General features: G+C 43.7%; 1 protein-coding gene across 2 annotated transcripts in view; it reads right to left on the bottom strand.

Moving 5' to 3' along the window:
• The window catches only part of ANTXR2 (ANTXR cell adhesion molecule 2), a 163,606-nt gene that overhangs the window by 128,348 nt on the left and 12,153 nt on the right, over nt 1–23,105 (bottom strand). For both annotated transcript variants that reach the window (XM_061583257.1, XM_061583258.1), the window contains exons 3-7: nt 14,095–14,166; nt 5,029–5,110; nt 4,455–4,562; nt 4,276–4,344; nt 2,374–2,454 (exon numbers count right to left, since the gene is read on the bottom strand). In XM_061583257.1, the coding sequence (XP_061439241.1) occupies nt 2,374–2,454; nt 4,276–4,344; nt 4,455–4,562; nt 5,029–5,110; nt 14,095–14,166 (412 nt within the window). The remainder of the gene's footprint in view (nt 1–2,373; nt 2,455–4,275; nt 4,345–4,454; nt 4,563–5,028; nt 5,111–14,094; nt 14,167–23,105) is intronic.

Below are 23,105 nucleotides of genomic sequence, written 5' to 3'. Positions count from 1 at the left end.
TCACTACACACCCATATCCCTTGCTCATCCTTTAATGCCACAATGCAGGTGTGGGGAACCTTTGGCCCTCCAGGTGTTACTGAACTACAACTCCCATCATCCTCAGCCATTGCCATGCTTACTAAGGCGGATGGGAGTTGTTGTTCAGCAACATCTAGAGGGCTACAGGTTCCCCATACCTGCCACAGAGAATACATATAAAGAATCAGATAACACAGCCAATGACGATTTTGATCAAGTCATTCTACACCTTGGGACACTGAAAACTAACGTAGGAATTGGCCCCTTGGTCTGCCTCTGCTAGCGTGACCCACTACTATGAGGTAATGTAGTTCACAGGAGCTCATGAGCAAGTGCCCCTAACGTTCTGAGGTCAGGGTGGATCATATATGCAACAATGAAGTCTAGAAACATATTCCTTTACATTAAAAGCTGAATTTCTCAAATTTCTGAAGCATCTGCCAGATTCCTCATGAACTCCATGAAGTCACACAGATAATCAAGCCCTGGTTACAGAAATCTGACTATCAGACACAAAAACAATGGCACTGGTTTGTGATATTTTCAAAAGCATTAGTACAGAAGAAAGTCTAGCCAGATTGCTTGCAAGGACACCTGGAGTGGAAAACTTGCTTTATTAAAGAAAAGTAACGGGTCAGTGTTTTTTTGAAGAAGACAATAAACAATATACTGAGGCTTTTTACTGTTGTTCTAAAAACAAACAAACTGCAATGCAGAGTTAACAGATTTCAAATTTCTAAACTTTTTGGGGAAATAGGGAACTGCCAAAACATTCGCTTTCTTTTTAAAGCTTTTCCCCTGAAGAAGTGGTTTTCTAAGTTTGAAATGTGTTATGAATCATGGAGTGAATTAAGTGCTCTAACTTTCATGCATGTCTTTTGATATTTACTGGGGGGAGGGGCATCAATGAATTCTAGCACGCAGCAAGTTTTTCTCCACCAAGGTAATGCACCCTTGGCCTCCTTAGGCAAGCCACCATTAAAAAACCCACCTTGAACATCCCCAATGTGGCAACTTGCCATGGCAGAGAATCATCACAACATTGTTCTTAGGCCTAATTCAAATGGGATGCTGGTGAGCAAATGCTCCTTTTGCCTTTGGCATTCCATGCAGCCAGCCCCACTTTTAAAATCAGGCTCTCAGCCTCCACACAGGTGACATTATCAGAGCTTAGAAAAGTTACTTTTTTGAACTACAGCTCCCATCAGCCTAATCCAGTGGCCATGTTGCCTAGGGCTGATGGGAGTTGTAGTTCAAAAAAGTAACTTTTCCAAGCTCTGAGATGCCTGCAATCCACAGTCACAGCAAATTCTGTGCCAGTGGGCTAACACAGCTTTCACCAACCTGGTTGAAACCTGGTGCTCACTGGGGAACAGGGCCTTTTCAGTAGTGTCACCTCATAATCTTTGAATTACCATCCCCAAATGAATTTGGGAGGAACCTTCATTAATGATATTTAGCCACCAGGTTAAAATCTTTCAACAGAACTTTCCTACGACCACTTTTGCTGTTTTTTTCCCCCTCTACTGCTTTATTTATCACGGCAGCTGTTACATTTTGTAATCGATTCGTGTTTTGCACTAGAAGGAAAAACTTGCATGCTTAAAACAAAATAGATAACAGAGAGTCTGATCTAACTGAGATGCTGTCCAGAGGGAATGACACACACAGAGCCTCACATTTTGGCACTGCGTACTACAAAACAATAACGTGTGGTTGCCACCAACCGGTCCCCTACTTCAATTCTTCTGTCTGTGCAAGAGAAAATGGAGGGGATCGCTCATATTCATCCTGGGTTATGAAACAAGCAGAACCAGCAGTTTTTGGCAGTATGGCATGACAAACCTCCCTTCCTCTTTTCCAACCTGGGCAGGGGCAAATTCTCAGACCACACTGGACACTGGTGCCAGCCAAAGTGCTTCCGCTTGATCCAAAGCTCAGAAATGCATCAAAGAGAGAGGGAAAAAATTCTTCTCTATTCCAGAGTAAGATCTTGGGTGTCTCTAGAACAGGGGGGGCTAAAATGTGCCCGTCCAGATGATGTTGGTCTTCAACTCCCACCACTCTTAGCCAGCATAGCTAATGTTCAGGGATGAGAGGAATCTGAGTCCAAAACATCTGGAAAGGCACCAGTTAGCCACTCCTGCCCAAGAGAGTTGATCCATGGATGCCTGGCCACACAGGTAAATAATTTTAGCTTGCCCAGCATCATATCAATCTACCATGAAGCACTGAGGATAGAGAAAGCCCTGGCAACTTAATACCCGACATAAAAAGACTCCACAGAAGTAAATAACATTTCATAACCTTTACTGAAAAAGTTAAGCAAAACGAGCTTTCTGGAATACTTACAGAATTAATTATCCCTCGGAGGGCTGCAAATCCTTCCTTGACTGGGAAGACTTGCTCTTTCGAATCAGCTATACTTTCAAGCTAAGGAAGTAAGAACAAATACATTGGCAAGGCAGCGTGTGAAATGAGCCTTTCAAAACACACACACACAGACATACACACACACATATATATGATATCAATAGCAAGGATCCAAAGAACATAGAGTCTTGCTGGATGAGTACAAAGGCCCCTCACTGTCCAGCATCCTGTTCTCACAGGGGCCAACAAGATGCCCACGGGGAGCCCACAAGCAGGACCTGAGCGCAACAGCAATCTCCCCTCCTGCGCCTTCCAGCAACAGAGCCATTCTTGCTCTTTGCAGTTGTTCTCATGCAAAACAAGATGTTGCCTGAAAGCAACTTTTCCTTTTAGCTGTGGAAATCAGCTCAGGTCAGGTTGTGTGTCCAATTCTTCCTCATGTCTGTCTGTCTCTTTCTGGGATCCCAGCCTACCTATTTTGGTTCTTAAATATCAGATTTGTGTCTCATCTTTCCTGTAAGGAGCTCTGCCCAAGGCATCAGAGAGCTGCCACCAATGAGGACAACACTGAGGTGAGATCAACCAATGGTCTGACAGTGTAACAAGGATGGGGAATTCGTGGCTCCACCATTCCTGAGCATTGGCCACACTGGTCGGGGCTGATAGGAGTGGTAGTCCAACATAATCTCTAGAGGGCCACAAGTTACCCACCCCTGCTTCTGGTATAAGGTGGCTTCAGGCTTAATCTCCACATGCAGCACAATGAAGTAGAAAGGAGGAGATGGCAGAATGGGTTGTACTACTTCAGCCTGCAGTGGGGTCTCACATGTCTGAATGCTCTCCTACATTTATTTATTTACTTTTATTTATTTATTATTTGATTTATATCCCGCCCTTCCTCCCGGCAGGAGGAATGATTCACTGCAACCACAAACAATATAGCAGGAAGTAGGCTAGCTGAGACCTTTCCCCTTAGTGTGCTGGGGAGGGGTTCTCACAAGGTGCTGCCTTGGGCTCCCACTGGGAGGAACGGTGGGATATAAATCTAATAAATAAAAAAATTAATAAAATTAATAAAATAATAAAATAAAAATAAATAAAATGGGGGGATTCAAAGTGATACCCCCTACTTACAGCCTGAAGTGGTACATTCCAGTCCACTACCTCAGGATTCTACACAGTGGCGTCACTAGGGTTGGTGTCACCTGGTGCTGACTTCCATTGCCCTCATCTGCCCGCTTATTGGGGGGGCCTTTTACTATCTCTCCTCCTCTTCCCCCCCCCTCAAAAGTGTCCGGGGGGCATGCAACACCTCCTCTCCCTGGCTCGCAGCCACACCGGCCCCCGGGGCACTCACCGCACAGAGGGAGGCACTCACCCTGGTGCTGATCTTCTGTGACCCCTGGTCGCAGTGCGTGGGCTTCCTCTCTTTCCCCGCGCACCGCGGCAGCTACCGCCACCACCACCGCCTTCCACATGTTAGCGCAGGCAGGGCAGCTCTCCGCCTGCCTGCCCCGCTTCCTGGCGGTGCCTGGGGAGGCGGCTCGTGGTGTCACCCCCGTCTCAGGGTGTCACCCGGTGCGGCCCGCACCTGCCGCACTGCCCTAGTGATGCCCCTGATTCTACACCCTCATTCTGCTACATCTGAATAGGAATCTATCAGCACCCTTCAAAAACTTCACTTCTCCGGATTCTTTGGGGGAAGTCGTGACTGTTTCAAATGGAATAAACATATGGTATGAATGTGGCCCAGGTCTCAGAATGAAAACCTAGCAGCTGGATCCAAGACTGAGGAAGCCAGAAAATCTGCAAAGATTGCCAACAGCAAATTTATTGTTTCGATGTGGTGCACTATAAATATCCACAAAAAGATTCCCTTACCTGTTCCTGGTTGAAATTGAGGACTCCGACACAATAAACTCTTGCTCCCAAATCTCTGGCAAGATTTGCCTGTTCCAGAGAGGAGGGGGAAAAATAATTGTCTATGCATTTACTAGAATATAACACACACATGCAAGTGTTGAACTAAGCAGGAGGTGCTGTCTCGATTCAGCACTCACCTCTTTTTCTGCATATTGCGGTATCAAACCTTCCAATTTTCCATCTGTCAGAGCGATGATGATGCTGTTTGACTTCAAGCCTCCAGCCTCCTGGATTTGTTTATTTGCCTGAAAAACAAAGAATGTGTGCTTATCACAATCAGTTTTTGTAGGGGGTGTGTGAGCATGGGAGGAACAGAGATGTTTTGGATAAGAGATGCGGATTCTTGATTAACAATTATATGTGACGAGCTAAGGGCCCTTTAAGGTGGGGCCAAGCTAGATATGGCATTACTGGAGTCAGCAGCCCTTGTGTGGCTGGTTTTTGTTTGGGGGGTTTGTTTGTTTTTACAAAAACTGGGGGAGAGGGAACTAGATCAGGACCATGGCAGGAAGCGGGCTTTACTTCTTTGTCCCTGCCCCCATGGTCCTGATCTAGCTCACGCTTCTCATTTTGTTTAAAAAAAAAAACAGCCCCACAAGGGGCTAAAGATGTTTGTAACACCACATCACAATTGACCCAAGAAGGCAAGGTAGCATGAACACTGACAAGTCATGCAGCTGCTTTAAAAGAGGCGGAGGCGGAGAAACTTACTTCTTTTATTCCTTCATGCATGTACGTTTCACCTCCTGGCTTAACATTCCGTAACTCCTCAAGGCCTCTCTGGATTTGGTTTCTGGAAACAAAGAGAAAACAAAGGAAAAAATATATTAAACACTTGAAATAAAATGGTGTTTTAATTTAGATCTCAGTAGCATTCTGAGCAGTGCTGGAGTAAACACACTAGGGCTGCAATCCTATCCTCACTGATCCAGAAGTAGGCCTCACTGAAATCAACGGGGCTGACGTCTGAGTAGACCAGGCATGCACAGAATTGCACTCTAGGCACCACCCTGCTCCCTGGCCTTTGTCTCCAGCTCTGCTGTGTTCAGTCTGGAGTCCTGTTGCCTTGCCTCCTACCCTGGCTCTGCAGGTGTACCATGTGATCAGTCACAATGGAAAGCCAGTGCGGTGTAATGGTTAGACTGTTGGGCTAGGACCTAGGAGACCAGGGTTCAAATCCCCACTCAGCCATGAAGCTCACTGGGTGACCTTGGGCCAGTCACTGTTTCTCAGCCTAACCAACCTCACAGGGTTGTTGTGAGGATAAAATGGAGAGGGGAGAACCATATACTCCACTTTGAGCTCCTTGGAGGGAAGTGGTATATAAATGTAGTCTTTGTTGATGCCTTCCGATACCTGAATCCGTGCACTGCTGGGACTTAACTACTCTTTACAAACTTGTGCAACAAATGGGCAGTGGCTCCTCCTCCATTTTCTAACCTTGAACAGGAGAGTCTCTTCCACATATCACAGTACTCAACAAGAAAATAGGAACATAAGAAGATCCCTGCTGATGGGCCAGTGGCCCATTTGGTCCAGCATCCTGTTCTCACAGTGGCCAATCAGATCCCCATGAGAAGCCCAAAAGCAAGACCTCAGCACAAGAGCACTCTCCCCTCCTATGGTTTCCAGCAACTGGTATTCAAAGGCTCACTACCTACGGCAGTGGAAGTAAAAACACAGCCATCATGTCTATGAGCAATTGATCCTCTATGATCCTTATCCTCTATGAGATTAAAAACACATGTGTAAAGCGGCCCTAACAATCCAAATTTTGTAAGCAGGAATTCTGGGTTGTATCTGGTGCAGGGCAAAGTAATGCCTTCCGTCAGCACAAGAATATCTGCTTGCGCTACGGAACTTTCCCCCACTCCTCTCCTCACAAATGCCCCACACCCTCCTCAAATCTGCTCTGAAGGTTTGGGAAAACCCCAGAACAGATTTAGGAAGGGCGCTGTGGAAGAAGGAGAGAAAAGTTCCACTGCGCAAGTGTATACCCTTACTCTGATGCAACACATTATTTGAATAGGGCACATGGTGTCCATAAAAAGGCAGAGGCAGAAAAATATCTGATAGAATGAAGGCACACTCTTCATAACCGCATGGGTTTTTTTGTACTGCCAAATTCAAAGGTTCTGCTTGCAAATTCTGAATTTTTGAGGCAGTCTCAATTCCTCCCCACCAAAAAACAACAAACTTTGTCCCAAATTTAAAAGGTAAGATCAGGAAAACTTGCATAAAGCAATTTATATCCGTACTGACAGTCCTGGTTGCAACGGAAGACATGCTGTGCGCTATAGATGGCAGCTGAGCAAGTTACGTAAAGTTAATGCAATCTGTTTAATCCAAAATATTTTACACTCGGAGTCTATTGAAAACAACTTGAAACTGATTATGTACGAATGCAGATTACAAAGCAGACACTTTGTGCTTGCCAGGAATGAGTGGCAGCTTGTCCACAGGCTCCAGAGCAGTTCTGCTGCCAAGAAACAAACGACAAATCAAGTTCCAGTTTTCTGAAACAGATTTCGCAGCGCAAAAAATAGCTCTCGTACAATCAGTCCATTTTTATTTATCCAGCACACAACCAAGACATCCCAGCAATCTGACACCTCCAGACCAATTTCAGCTCTGGGGCTCAACGAATATATATATACATTTTTAAAAAAGAAAAGAAAAAGGAAGAAAGAAAGAAAAAGCTTCTGCAGTGAGAGAGAACAGGTTGCCATCTGCCTATTAATATTTTGAAACAGGACAAAGTAAAGAATGGAAGGTGTTGGCCCAAGGGATAAAGATGGAGGAAGAGGTAGGAGGCACCATGTGCATAGGTGAGCCGTGGGGAAGGGCCATAGGTAGAGCATCTGATTTGGATGCAGAAGGTTCCAGTTTAAATCCCCGGCATCTCCAGGCAGGGCTAGGAACATCCACTGCCTGAAACCCTGGAGAGCCACTCTCAGTCAGCATAGACAACACAGAGCTAGATGGATCAATAGTCTGATTCCGTATAAGGCACCTTCCTATGTTACTAGGTGAATGAAGGAGTTCCTTATCATGGTTTCACACCAACCCCCAAGGAGGCTGGGTTGCATTACCTAGAGCTTGGGTGCCCAACATGGGACCCATAGACACCATGGCACTCTCGGACACTCCCCTTGATGCCCACGAAGCCTCCCTGAATCTACCATTTTTATTTTTAATGGGTTTTGATGGGGGGGTTGTTGTTGTAGGGTTGGAGGGCTGTTGCCTGTTTTGGAGAGGGTGTTGTATTCTTTGCTGGTCTGTGTTTAATTTACTTTTTGTGAGGGGCAGATGTTTTGTTGTTGGAGGGGGGACATCTCAGCATCATCAGTTTTTCTTCTTTATTTTATTTATTTATTATTTCATTTGTATCCCACCCTTCCTCCCAGCAGGAGCCCAGGGCGGCAAACAAAGCGCAAAAAAAAAAAAAACACTTTAAAACATCATAAAAACAGATCTTAAAATACATTAAAACAAAACAGCATTAAAACAAAACAGCATCTTTGAAACAGGTATTTGTAGTGCCCACCACAGGTTTTTCAAATGTACCCCCAGACCCTAAAAGCTCAGGGACTCAATGGTCCATGAACAACTCTCCTCTCTGATCAGTTTTTTTTCTTTTCATATTTACATGGATCACCTTCTTCTCCTGTATTGGTCTTCCAAGTTGATCAGCCATAAATGCATCACAGATTTCCCAGAACCAGGTCACATCCACACCATTCATTTAAAGCACTCTTTTACCACTTTAACAGTCATACCTTCCCCCAAAGAATCCTGGGAACTGCAGTTTATGAAGAGTGCTCAAAGTTGTTAAGAAACCCATCACAGAGCTACAATTCCCAGCAATCTTCACAAACTACAGTTCCCAGCATCCTCTGGGGAAAGCTGTGACTGTCGGTAGTTTTCACTAATAGGCAAAAAACCTTGCGGTTTCAGAACGTACCTATAGCCCACAGATATTCTATCAAACTTTAAAAAGCAGGGAAATTGGGCAGCTATAGTGAATGCACCAGGGGAGCAGGAGACCTGAACTCCTCTCTGAGATATGCCCTACAAATTGGTCAAAATGCAAACACCATTTGGGTTGGTCTTTCACAGTCCAATCCACTTCCTGTGTAGCTTGGAAGAATTCTGAAACAGCAAGGTTTTTTGCCTATTAGTGAATTTCCCTGCTTTTTAATCCAGGAGGTAAGAAATGGGATCCTGTGCAAGTTTGCTGAGAATGGATGGATCATTTGCATGCTTATTGAGTTCAATGGGATTTACTCCCCTGCAATCATGCTTAGGATAGGTAAAACTGACCACAGAGGATGGGGAGGGGAGGAGGAGGAGGGAGGGGAGGAAATACAGAGGGGAGGACTGGGAGGGGAGCAGGCAGGATGGGGAGGAGAGGAGAAGGACAGGTTTGATCATTTGCATGTTTATTAAATTCAGTGCGATTTACTCCCGTGCAATCATGCTTAGGATAGGTAAAACTGACCGGGGGCGGGGAAGGGAGTGAGGGCTGGAGTGGGCAGGGGAGGAGGAAGGGAGAAGAGTAAAGGTAAAGGTGTCCCCGCACTTATAGTGCGAGTCCTACTCTTTGGGTGACGTCTTACGATGTTTACTAGCCAGACCGTTTATATGGGGTGGGATTACCAGTTCCTCCCCCAGCCTTTCTTTACCCCCCAGCATATGCCGGGTACTCATTTTACCAACCACGGATGGATGGAAGGCTGAGTGGACCTCGACCCCTTTTACTGGAGATTCGACTTCCTCCTTCCGTTGGAATTGAACTCTGGCCGTGAGCACAGCTTCAGCTGCGTTACCGCCACTTACCTCTCTGGGCAGGTCTGATCATTTGCATGCTTATTTTCAATGGGATTTACTCCTATGCAATCTTGGTTAAGATAGGAAAAACTGACCATGGGGGAGGAGGAGGAGGGGGAAGGAGCATATTGGAGGGGGGCAAAGGAAGGGGGAGGGGAGGGCAGGTTTGATCATTTGCATATTTTTTGAGTTCAATGGGATTTATTTCTATGCAATCATGTTTGAAAATGGAAATGGACTGCCTTCAAGTCAATCCTCACCTATGGCAACCCTTTGAATAGGGTTTTCATGGTAAAAGGTATTCAGAGGTGGTTTACCATTGCCTTCCTCTGAGGCTGAGAGGCAGTGACCGGTCCAAGGTCACCCAGTGAGCTTCATAGCTCTGTGGGGATTCAAACCCTGGTCTCCCAGGTCGTAGTCCAACACTGACCCAGGGAACGGGCAGGGAGTGGGAGGGGAGGAGATTGGGTGGGTGGGCACTGGGCAGAAGGGAAGCCCCTTTCCTTTCCAAAAGGAAAACATTGTAAACAGAATCATTCTTTTTCAGCCTTTCCCCCACCTTTTTATTCTACAGCAGACACATGTAGCCTCCTACCAAATTTAAACCAAAGCTTCCCCTGGCCACATCCACACCAGGCCTTTATTTCACTTTGGACAGTCATGGCTTCTCTCAAAGAATCCTGGGAAGTGTAGTTAGTGAAGGGTGCTGAGAGTTGCTAGGAGACACCCTATTCCTCTCACAGACCTTCAATCAGAGTGGCTGACTGTTAAACCATTCTCTCAGGGGAATAGGAGTCTCTTAGCACCCTTCACAAACTACACTTCCCAGGATTCTTTGAGGGAAGCCATGATTGTCTCACATGAAATCAAAGTCTGGTGTGGGTGTGGCCCCCTCATTAGCTAAGCGAGGCTTTTAGAACTCTGACAGTTGGTTCTTACTGAGCATGTTCTGCGTTATCATTGGGTTCCAGCCAAAATTTATTAAATTAATTAAAAATCTGCCAGACATTTTTTCAACTTTTCAACTGCAGAAGATGAAGGTCAGAGTATGGGGCAAGGTCAGTATTAGGATTACAGGTGCTCTGTGAATATGGCTGATTTTTAATGAATTTCAACAGATTATGAGAACTCTCAGAGAAAAAAGTCCAAAAGGGCTCTGAGGGTTTTTTTCTCCCTTTTTACACTTTGAACTGTCTATTCTCTGTGACTGTTTTGTGTATCGCCATGAAAATTGACAGGGTTGTTAAGCAAGCATTTCTGAGTTCAGGACTATACGTTTTGTAAGGTTTTGTTTTGAAATGAGCTTATGGGAAGCCTCAGAATGGCATGGGGGTATTTTCAATTTAACATTGCGGAATGTGAAACATCCCCGCTGGCTATAGTATAACACAGCCACTCTCGTGGCTGTATAAATAAGACTGCCTTTAATGTATGGGGTGGATGTGATCCCAGTCACCTGTGACAAAATCAGCAATAGAAGAATGCCAGCACATCTCCAGGACTTCCCGGGTCATGATGTTATAGCCTATGTATGGCTAAAAAGGGGAACTAATTGATCATCAGGCTTCCGTATTTGGCTGAAAAAGGAAGCGTGAACACAACCCTGTTCCGAGAGCTCATCAGCTGATAAAATGCAAACCAGAAGCACAGCAGGTTCTCCAGATCCCAAAACTAGATTTTGTGAGCTACATGCTAATAGTAAGGCGACTGCTGCCCATCCTAAGGGCTGTACACAATGTTACAAATTCTCAGTTCTGCACCTGGCACAGAAATAAGCTTTCCAAGAATATCACCTTTACTTTCTAAAATAAAAGTAAGTTTCTAGTACTTATGACATTGAATGTATGCTCAAAAGAACATGGGCAATGTCTGATAAGTCAGAGGGGTCATTGACTACAATTTCTAGTAGTCAGAGAACAAAACTTCAGCTCTACTACAACTAACGGAAACAGAGGTTATGCAAAACACACAAACTCTGTAACTCTTTCACTGCAGTATCTGCATTTCCTTTTATTTTAAGAATGTAAGAACCACCTTGCTGGGTCAGCCCAAAGTCCTATCTAGTCCAGCATCCTGTTCCCACAGTGGTGAACCAGATCACTACGAGAAACCCACAAGCAGGACATGCTCACAATAGTGACCTCTCCACTTGCGATTCCCAGCAACTGGTAACTGGAAATGACCTCGGTTTGGGGGACAGATCTGTGTGCATGGTAAAGGCAGGGCAGTGGAGTCGGAGTCAGAAGAAATTTTGAGTGGAGTCAGAGTTGGTAGAAATGTACCGACTCCGGCTTCAAAATAAATTTTGATTGACAAATTTTTTAAAATATAAATTCAAAATGTCAAAGAAGCTTCCCATGAAGTCAGCTGTAGTTGAGCATTTCACCATAACTCAAGAAGGAAAACATTCTGTGTGTCAGTGTATGACACAGGACCCAGATGAAGACAAATGCTGTGATGCCAAGATCAGCGCATATTCAGGCAGCGATAAAAATGCTCCTATGTGAGCTTCCAATTTAAAAAGACATTTACAGCCCTTTCCAGGGCTGTGGAGTTGGAAGCAATTTTGGGTGGAGTCAGAGTCGGACAGTAGAAAAATAGAGGAGTCGGAGTCGAAGGTTTGGTGTACCGACTCCACAGCCCTGGGTAAAGGTGATCACCCCAGAAGCTGTAGAACGGAATGGAAGAAAACTTTGGTCAAGAGACTCTGACTCATGATGGAAACAGGCCTGAATGCTTGCTTGGGGGACAGAAACATTTTTTCTGTCCAGAGCATGTGAGACGCAGAAATGCTGGCACGGTCTGAGTTGAGCTAAGACAATGCACTTGTGTGAAGAAGGTACACGAGTTGTTACTCCCTGTGCTAATAGCATTGCGTGTCCTTCATGAATATCCCTGTACCCTGATAAGATTTGGAATCATGTCAACCCCTAAAACAATGGAAAACTGTTTCTGTAGGTGTTTGTCCCGTGACTTGCTATCTACAAATACAGAACCAATTTTAGTTGTGAGCAAGGGCAAATTGAAAAGGAACCAATCAGCAACCAGGAAAAGGTTTCTGGGAAGCTGGGTAACAGAGAGAGAAGGAGCACTTTCTTCTCTGGACTCCATCCTAACGTTACATCTTTTCTACACAAGCAGGGTTTTTCTAAATTTTTTGTACTGTAATTTTTCTCTTCTCTGGAACACACACACACACAGAAGAAAGCTCTGCTACTGGATTCCATTCTTGCTGCGTGTAATAATTTTACAGCTCTGATTTTGTTCCCTGGATTGATCTCTAGTAACATGCGTCTAAGACCATAGGCGCCTGATTCCTGAAATGTCACTCTAGAGTGGTAGCTATGCTCTTCACTTAAACAAAAGGTCACATAGTTAGGACAACTGGCAGAATGTGGTAAGCTTTAAATAGAGGGCTGGTGGAGTTTAGGTGGGCAAATGTAGGATTCAGCAATAGTAAAGCTGTAGTTAATTTTAGTCTTGCATATTGTTCTGAATAGAGTTAAGTTTATAAGTTAAGTTGCATATTCATATTCTGTTTTGTTCTTCCATATAATCATTGTTTGCCTATACCGTTCCTTATTTCTCCCTTCCCCAAAGTTTTTTTTATGAATAATGCGCTGTTGATTTCTGTTTGATTTTCTTCTGCTTATGTTTTTCATTAACTGAAATGTGCTCACTAGTTTTCTGCTGACATCTTTAAAGTAAATCTTTTCAAACAGATTTTAGCCTCTTAAGCCTAGTCTGGTCACCACCCTTTTGCCTGTTGGGGCAATTTAAGAACCTAGTTTTCAGGAATCAGGGGCGTAGCACCTCTGACAGTGTTTTCTTTCATTTTTGTTGCTGTAGCCTTTGTCAAAGGACCACATTCTAAACTCTGTTGGTCCCTGGAACCAACTGTCCACACCCCAAAATGTATTTAACAATAAAAGCTGTGATTTCCACAATTGGATAAGAGATGCTGTGTTAAAATGAAAGGAAAAACCCATTCTTAACGAGATGGATACCTTGCAAGAACAGACCAATTCTTGGCAGTCTGTGAAACTCACTTAGAATTCAAGACAAAGAGAGGGAAGTACAATCAGTTGATGGCAACTTGGAGGCTGTCTGCGATGAATGGTTACAAATAGAACGTCTCTTCTCAATGCAGCATATGTGCATGAATCTCACACCTCAGTCTTTCAGAAAAGGCACATTTTTATCCCCTAACAGTTATCCTGCCTGTTCTCTTCCTTACTCACCCCGCTTAACAATTGTTGCACCAAATCTTCCAAACTTGTAATCAAGCACGAGGAAGCAGATGGCTCAGTCCCAATTAAACCACGGCTATCTTCAGTTAAAATGCAGGCAGGCCACTTAGCATTTATACAGCATTTTTGAGCGTCTGAAGGGTTCAGATACATTATCCTAGAAATCCTTACAACAACAGTGCAAGGTAGGCAGCATCACCTGTGGTAGAACGAAGTGGCAGAGCAGGCTGTAACACTTGAGAGCCAATGGGGTGGTAGTGGTTAGTGTTGGACTAAAGCCTGGGAGATTCAGATTCAAATCCCCACTCAGCCATGAAGCTCACCAGGTGACCTTGGGCCAGTCAGTGCCTCTCAGCCTAACCTACCTCACAGGGTTATTGTGAGGGTAAAACAGTGTGTGGGAGAACCATGCATGCCCCCTTGACCTCCCTCTGAGGAGAAGCAGGATATAAGTGTAAATAATAAATAAATAATTCCACATTCTTAAAGCAACTGTCCATCCTGGCTATTACTTCTGCAGTAAAGGTACCTTTATTATTCATAACAAGGAGAGAGGAAATCATGCTATTGGCTAATTCCCCACCGATAGTAAAACTGTTACTATTTTAATTAACCAGATGAGTTTCATACTGTCATTTTAAATACCACTTGTTAGCATCCAAAGCTCTAAAAACAAGCAATACTGTAATTTACTTACCTGTCTTGCGTTAATGGTAGAATGACCTTTGCTTGCATGGAAAACACTATGAAGGATAGTCTCATCTTGTCACTTTTAAAGACAAAAGAAAGAAAAACATCAGTCTCAGTTGTATCAGTCAGAACACTGAAGCCATGTCCATTTCAGTGGGCTCTGTGCCACAGCTGGACTCTGAGGATTTCTGCATCTTAACCTTTACAACAGAATCCAAGTAAACACAAAACCCACACAGGGAGTTGTCTAACATCCACTATCTCCCTTCTTGTTCAGCAATACTGTATTTCAGCTGATGTACATCCACTAACATAAACAGCCCTGCTGGATCAGACCAAAGATGCATCCAGACCAGCCTCCTGTTTTCACAGTGGCCACCAGATGACTTTGGGAAGCCTGCAAGGCGGACCTGAGAGCATGTCTCCGTTTGCGATTCTCAGCAACTCTCCACTTACAATTCTCAGTAACTGGTATTCAGAGCGATACTGTCTCTGAGGTCCTTCCAAAGGGATAAAACTTTGGAAAAATCAATGCGCACTGCTAGGCTTCATTCACATGACCTGTGCATAATTGAGACCACTGCCCTGGGTTTTGGTAATACTCACATTGGTAGAAACACTGCATATTAGAAGACTACCCCACAGCAGGCCTGAATGCCACACTCAGGTTTTGCCCAAAGTAGGGAAAACCTACTTTGCCACGCCAGCAAAGCAGCCTTTAACAGTACACCAATAGGCAAGAATGGTCACAGTGGCAGCATATGCATATCATCCTAAATCACCATTTAGCATGCTGTGCATAAGCTGGAAGCTAAGCAAGCCTCATGCGCTCCCCTCTCCCTGCCATCCTTTTCTTCCTCCTGCACAGCAAAGAGAAGTTCAAATGCTTTCACTTCTAGTTAAGCGCGGTTTGTTGTTTCATCCCAACCAGGAATCGTTAATTAACATTAACTATGGACCCATCTGCACTATACATTTAAAGCAGTTATCATACCATTTTAAGCAGCCGTAGCTTTCCCCAAAGAATCCCAGGAAGGGTAGTTTGTGAAGGCTGCTGAGAGGTGTTAGGAGACTCCTGTTCCCCTCACAGAGCGACAATTCCCAGAGTGGCTTGAAAATCAATCCCTGTTCCCAGGGAACTCTGGGACCTGTAACTCTGTAAGAAGAATAGGGGGCACCTCTCACCTTTCAGCAGCCTTCACAAACTACCCTTCCCAGGGTTCTCTGGGGGAAGCCACGGCTTTTTAAAGTTGTACAATACTGCTTTCATTTTAGTTCAGATGGGGACTATGGTTAGTTTGAACACACCAATTTCAGAAACCAAAGTTTGAAGTTGCCTTGTTTTAAACTAAGCATAATTGACGCTAACTATAGTTTGTCAGTCCAGACAACATAACTCAGCCAGTAACAAGGCCCAGTTCCATACAAGAGTATATTCAATTCTCATTTCAACAAAATGTCCATTCTTACATATGAAAGATAACTGTAAGATATACCTGTAACAATGCCCTGAAATTACAATGGAAAACCAGTTAAAGTCTATTCCAACTGAGTGCACCCTTTATTAAATCTATGTGAAATGAGAGTTCTACAGTAATCCCTTGGAAAATACACTTTTTTTCTGCTGAGTTCAAACAGGATTGTTGCCAGGTCAAAACATTCCCTCATGTTTGGAGGTAACAATAGATGCCTCCATCCAAATGTCAAACAATTTTTTATCAGGACCTGAACAAATCACCATCTCCTCCATCATCAATCCAAGGATGGAGATGTTCTTGTTATTTCTTTTGTTCTTTCCCAAGGAATTAGAACTTTAACTGCACATAAACTGCAGTCTGCTGAAATGGATTTTAACCAGTGTTTTGTTGTGGTTTCAGGATACTGGTATGGGTATACGTTATGATTATCTTTTGAATGTATGTATGTATGGGTATTTTGTTGAATTGACAATTTAATACACACTTTTAAATGGAATTGGGTCTTGTTAGTGGTTGAATTGTGATGGAGGGAAACTTCATTGTATATAGAACGGCCAGACAACATGACAAACTGCACTGGAAGTGAAAGCTTCATAATTTCTCCTCCCAACTGCAGGGAAGGAGCAGGTGGGAGAATGTGAGCCCAAGGCTCACCACAGCTTGCTCCTGCTCATGCATACTGCACCAAACCATGGTTTAGTGTGGCATGCAAACACAGTCACTCTGGCCTCTATAAATCAGACTCCCTAGATCAGGCTTGCTCTTTGGTCCAAACAACGAGATACTGCTCCTTGCTGGCTAAAAGCCATCTTCACCTTGTCCCCTTCTGCCTATTTATTATTGTTATCATCATCATCATCCTCCTCCTTCACCCAGAGGTCCCAGGGAGGGTTACAACAATTTTAAACCCCGTCCTAAGCTCAACAGGGTTGGAGCCACCACTTCATATGTCTTCTTATATAAACAGAGATTTCTATTATCTGATCTTAAAAGTATCTCTTACACTGGTAGCCATCATGGTTCCCTCCAGGCACTTTGGACTATAACTTCCATCAGTCCCAGCCAGCACAGCCAATACTCAGACATAATGTGAGTTGTAGTGCACAACATCTAGAAGGCACTACATTGGCTGTCCCTGATCTTTAAGAATAATCAGAAAAGACTGGGAGGGTTCTAACTGGAGGTGTCAGTCTTAAGTAGATTCTTCAATGAATTTGTTTAAAAAAAAAAGATGGGTAATGTTATTGCAAAATGTTTTTCTTTCTTATTTTTTTAATTCCATGATGCAGGAGTTCCATCACGATGAGAAGCATAGGAATTCTTCTTTTTTTTAAAAAAAAAGCCTCACTGCAGTTTCTAGGCTCTTAAAAAGATATAAAACATGTGTTGTGTTGCTACTACAGACCTACATCTCTCAGACCCAGCAAAATGGGAAACAGATGTACAACTCATACCGGAATGATCTAATTCTTGTAATGAAACCTGCTCTGCATTTTCACCATATGCTGCACTGAACAGCATTTGTCAACCATTAAATAGTCCTATTTCTCTTTATAAAAGTGGGAGGGAGAGAGAGAGAGAGAAATCTTATTAAGCTGTTAAGAACTGTTCATCAAATGATTCAGCCAAATCACTTTTATTTCAGCCAATTCAGCAACAGCAACAAAAATGGAAGGGTGAGGTTTCTTGGCTGGAATAAATGATGACCAAACGACTTTGGAATGGCCAATCAGATCATTTTTGGAAGAGATAAACATCTCTTTGCCAGTACTGAAAGCTGGGCTGCGTAGCCTCTCTGGAACAGCCAATTAGAACCTTTTTATTAACTTACATGGGGAGGAGAAGTTGGGGTTCAATTGGATTTATCTCTGTCTTCTACAGAAAACTTGTTTTTTACTTTAGGAACATGGATGCAAGCAATCTGCAATTAGGCCAGCCTATTTCACATGACTTTTTACCAGCTGGTCAAGCTCACAATTGCCCACTGTATTGCATTTTCCATAGGAAACAATTAACTGCAATAAATTCTGGGCATTTACTTTCCGCACTCCCAGGAACATGCCTACCCATAGTCTATACTAGTTTCTCTTTTTTTACAAAAAATTTTAATAATCTAGTTTCTACACAAGAATAAGCCAAACTAAGTGTTAGGCAGCATAATTTTGCTATTCCTAATTAAATCATGCAAAACAGGCAACTACCCATGGAGAAAAACAAGTTATTATGGAAGCCAACTGAAGACCTGGCTTGTGATATTTCCCCAAACACTTCCCTAAACAAATTCACAAAGTCATATCCACAGTCATAAAATCTAGAACAGGGGTCACCAACATGAAGCCCTTGAGGTACTGCTGGAGTCCAACTGCCATCAGCGACAGCCAGCATGGGTCAATGGTCAGGGAGCTGCACTCCAAAAATAACTGGAAGGCACCATGTTGGTTATCCCTGGTCTAGAAACAGGGTGTGTTTATTTTACAAAACTGAAACATAAGCTCCAAAATTCTGTGCCAAACATTGAATTCCTGTGCAATGCAACTGAAGATACATGGAATGCATGTAGCCTCACCTTCAAAACCCAATGAGACACGCTGTAAACTGCAATGGTGGAATAAAAGGTACCAAAACCATGTGGGATGTAGGAAATTTTTCTATCACAAGGGCTCCCAAACTTTTTTCCTGCAGACCACCTGAAAATTTCTGAGGGTCTTGGCTGACCACTTAATCATTTTTCTGCCTGTTGTAACAATTTTAATGTGCTGTGATAGATGCTATATGATTTTAATTGTATTTTTCTTGCTTTTTTATTTCTTATGTTGTATTTTATCGTATTACAATTTGAATTCTATAGAATATAAATTATAATGCAAAATAAGAAATAAAAGAAGAAAAGTACAATTAAAAATCAATATAAATATTTCATGTGGACACAGTGTGGACACCTGAATGACGCTCACAGACTACTGGTGGTCCATGGACCACAGTTTGGGAACCTCTGGTGTAGGGAATCTTTCCGTCACAAGGAATCTACCGTCCACTCTCTTTATTATCTCAAGAAGGATTTCTGTGTGTCAGATAAAATAATCTTAAAGCTTTAAAACAGCAAATAGAATCAGGATATAAACAAGTTTCCAGAAAAAGTGGCACCTACAATTTGGAATTCCCTCCCCTTAAATATTAAGACAGGCACCACCTCTGTTATCTTTTCAGTGCCTACTGAAGACCTTCCTCTTTCAACAAGCCTTTTAAGTAGAGACCTCATCCCAGTTTGCATATTTATTTATTTTTATTTATTAAATTTATATACCGCCCGACTAGCAATAGCTCTCTGGGCGGTGAACATAAAATAGCATAAAAATACATTGAATAACAAAATAATACTAAAATACAATCATCAATCCAATACAATAAACATTTTAAAAAGTAAATCAGTGTAACTTAAAATGCTTCAGAGAATAGGAAGGTTTTGACCTGGCGCCGGAAGGAGAGCAGAGTCGGCGCCAGGCGTACTTCCTCGGGGAGACTGTTCCATAGTTCGGGGGCCACCACTGAGAAGGCCCTAGATCTTGTCATCACCCTCTGGGCCTCCCTGTGAGTTGGAACCCGGAGGAGGGCCTTCGTAGCAGAACGTAGTGCACGGGCCGGTTCATATCGGAAGAGGTGTTCCGCAAGGTATCGTGGTCCCGCACTGTATAAGGCTTTATAGGTTAATACCAACACTTTGAATCTAGCCCGGAAACATATTGGCAACCAGTGCAAGCTGGCCAGAACAGGTGTTATATGCTTGGACCGCTTGGTCCTTGTCAGCAATCTGGCCGCCGCATTTTGCACTAGTTGTAGCTTCCAAACTGTCTTCAAAGGTAGCCCTACGTAAAGCGCATTACAGTAATCCAAACGTGAGGTTACCAGAGCATGTACCACTGATGTAAGGTCCTCTTTACTCAAATAGGGACGTAGCTGGGCTACCAACCGAAGTTGGTAAAACGCATTCCTAACCACCGAGGCTACTTGAGCCTCAAGTGAGAGGGAAGAGTCTAAAAAGACTCCCAGACTACGAACCCGGTCATTTAGGGGGAGTGTAACCCCATCCAGGACAGGGTATATATCCACCATCCAATCAGAGAACCCGTCCACCAACAGCATCTCAGTCTTGTCTGGATTGAGCTTCAGTTTGTTAACTCTCATCCAGTCCATTGTCGCGGCCAGGCAACGGTTCAGCAAATCGACAGCCTCACCTGAAGAAGATGAAAAGGAGAAGTAGAGCTGCGTGTCATCAGCATACTGATGACAACGCACTCCAAAACTCCTGATGACCTCTCCCAACGGCTTCATGTAGATATTAAAAAGCAGGGGGGACAAAACTGACCCCTGCGGGACCCCATATTGGAGAGCCCGCGGTGTCGAGCAATGTTCCCCAAGCACTACCTTCTGGAGACGACCCGCCAAGTAGGAGCGGAACCACTGCCAAGCAGTACCTCCAACTCCCAACTCCGCGAGCCTCTCCAGAAGGATACCATGGTCGATGGTATCAAAAGCCGCTGAGAGATCAAGGAGAATCAACAGAGTTACACTCCCTCTGTCTCTTTCCCGACATAGGTCATCGTACAGGGCAACCAAGGCTGTCTCAGTGCCAAAACCGGGCCTAAAACCCGATTGAAATGGATCTAGATAATCAGTTTCATCCAATAGCGCCTGGAGCTGGCCAGCAACCACCCGTTCCAAGAACTTGCCCAGGAATGGAACATTCGCCACTGGCCTGTAGCTGTTAAAATTGTCTGGGTCCAAGGAAGGCATTTTCAGGAGTGGTCTCACCACTGCCTCTTTCAGACAGCCCGGGACCACTCCCTCTCGTAAACAGGCATTTATCACTTCCTTGGCCCAGCTACCTGTTCCATTCCTGCTAGTTTTTATCAGCCAGGAGGGGCAAGGATCCAGTACCGAAGTGGTTGCACGTACCTGTCCAAGCACCTTGTCCACGTCCTCGAGTTGAACCAACTGAAGCTCATCCAACAAAACAGGACAAGACTGTGCTCCGGACACCTCACTAGGATCTACTGCTATAACTTGAGAGTCTAGGTCCCGGCGGATACATGAGATCTTATTCTGGAAGTGATCGGCAAACTGATTACAGCGGGCCTCCGATGATTCCACCCTGTCCGGAGGGTTTGAATGGAGAAGCCCCCGGACAACTCGAAAGAGCTCCGCTGGGCGGCAAAGAGATGATTTAATAGTGGCAGCAAAATGATGTTTTTTAGCTGCCTTCACTGCTCCTACATAGAGCTTAGTCGAAGCACTAACCAGCGCATAATTGTATCCATCGGGAGTTCGTCTCCATTTCCGCTCAAGCCGCCTCCTATCTATGTGTTGTTGGCATTGCTTTTTAAGATGTTATTAAAGCTTTTCTTCTTCTTTTTTAAAAAAGATGTTTTTAAAGCTTTTTTTAATGTTTTTAAAGATGTTTTGTTTCAATATATTTTAAAGTCTGTTTTTCTGATCCATTTCCATTTCAAACTGTTTTTAGTGCTTTTGTTTGCCGCCCTGGGCTCCTACTGGGGCAAAGGGCTGGATATAAATCAAATAATAAATAAATAAATAAATAAAAAGTAAGTTTTATTTTAAGTGAGGACTAAATAGAAGAACTGCCTTGCTAGAGGAGACCAAGCTTCCTCTATCTCAACATTCTGTTTCCAAAAGATTTATATATACTTCCCCTGACTAAGAGTTCCAGATGTGACAAAAGGGACAGGAACAGGAAAACACAACTGTGGAACAAGAAGCAGTAGTTATTTTTACTTCCTGTTTTTCATGCTTCTTTTCTGATATTGATCTTGATGGTCAAATTGGAAATAGAATTTAATTTTAAAATTACCAAAATAACCTTACCAAAAAAAATTTTTTGATTTAAAAAAAAAACAAATAATTTGGCTCTTTATAAAAAAGTAGTATTTATTACAGTTGTTTCTATCCCACCTTTCAGGATACAAATCCCTTCCAATATGGCTTACAAGTATTATTAAAATACATTCTTTAAAACCACAATAAACAGTGGGTAAGATCTAATTGTGGTGGCCTCCTTGCACAATGGAAACCCTCTTGCACAATTGGACTTTTGGTTTCTCTTCTCCATCCCTCCTCCTCCCCCACCAGTCCGCCATGCACTCTCACATCCTCCAGAGCAGATTTTGGGAGCTACAGGTGGAGAGGAGAGACAGAAGAAGCCCTGATGCATGAGCGGATGCCAGCTATGCTGGATCTCACTTAATCTCAACATATACAGATCCTTCCCATAGGGCACGTGGTGGTAGATGGCCAAGTGAGGGGTAAGGGAGACAGTTCACCTGGAGCAGGCCCCAAGATCTTCCTCATCTGCCTCGCTTTAATAGCATCTGGACTAGGGCCAGGTTCAGGGCCTGAGACTGATCCTGTATCTTTAAGAGAAGAGAAAGTCAGCCAAGTGCAGGTGTTCTTGCAACACTGTAATGGGAAAAACCACAAGGTGGAATTCTCTCTTCCCCCTCCACAACTTTTAAAGATACAAAAGACCTCTTGGAGGCTGGGCCTGGCAACCAAGAGGTCTTCTGTATCTTTAAAACGTGTGCAGGGGGGAGGTAGAATTCCACCTGGTGGTTTTTCCCATTACAATGTTGCAAGAATACCTGCACTTGGCTGACTTTCTCTTCTCTTAAAAATACAGGATCAGTCTCAGGCCCTGAACCTGGCAACCCTAATCTGGACATACTCCCAGGTAACTGTTTTATCAGACTGCAGTCTAACACTACAGTCCTGTGCACGCTTACCTGACAGCCAGCTCCACTGAAAATATGGCTTACTTTTGAGTTGACACAGTGCTGTAAACAGTATAAAATGACACAGTAGGTCATGTATTGTATTTATTAATGTGGGCTTCTTACTCAGCCCAGAGACTAGAGAGTCAATCATAGGTGGTAAAATCTGAAAAGGCTCTTCCATTAAGCCAGCACATCTGATCAGATCAATAGAAAAACCTAAAACCTAACATCTGCAGGCACCAGTGTGCCCCCCCAGTATCCTATGGTGCCCATGAATCATCTCAGTAAATATCCCCTCAAAAATCCACAAGGTGAGAGAGATTGTTTGTGCTTCCTGCCCACTGTGGAATTATAACTCTCTGAGGGGTCTCTTAACAATTCTCAGCACCATTAACAAACTACACTTCCCAGGATTCTTTGGGGGAAGCCAAGAATGCTTAGTATGATATAGCTTTAAATGTATAGTGCAGACGGAGCATAAGTATGCACAGGATTAGCTTCTCAGCATTCAGGTAAGTATTTTGCTTAGTACCCTTCCATATGTACCAAGGGCACCAAGCAGAAATCCGCCTAAGCACAGCATACATAATTCTGCAGTGCAAAAGGCATATGGGCTGCCAAGGCCAAAACATCTGAACTGGGGGCGGGGGAATGTTTCAAGAGCAGACACAAGCTTTACAGGCAGAAAGTCCCACATTCAATCCCTAGCATCTCCTGGACAAAAAAAAGAGGACCAGTCATAACTTGTTGCCAAG

This window comes from Rhineura floridana, chromosome 9 (assembly GCF_030035675.1).
Source record: "Rhineura floridana isolate rRhiFlo1 chromosome 9, rRhiFlo1.hap2, whole genome shotgun sequence".
In the NCBI taxonomy this organism is placed as follows: Eukaryota; Metazoa; Chordata; class Lepidosauria; order Squamata; family Rhineuridae; genus Rhineura; species Rhineura floridana.
The sequence above is the reverse complement of the archived record's forward strand: the minus strand, read 5'-3'. Positions and strand labels throughout refer to the sequence as shown.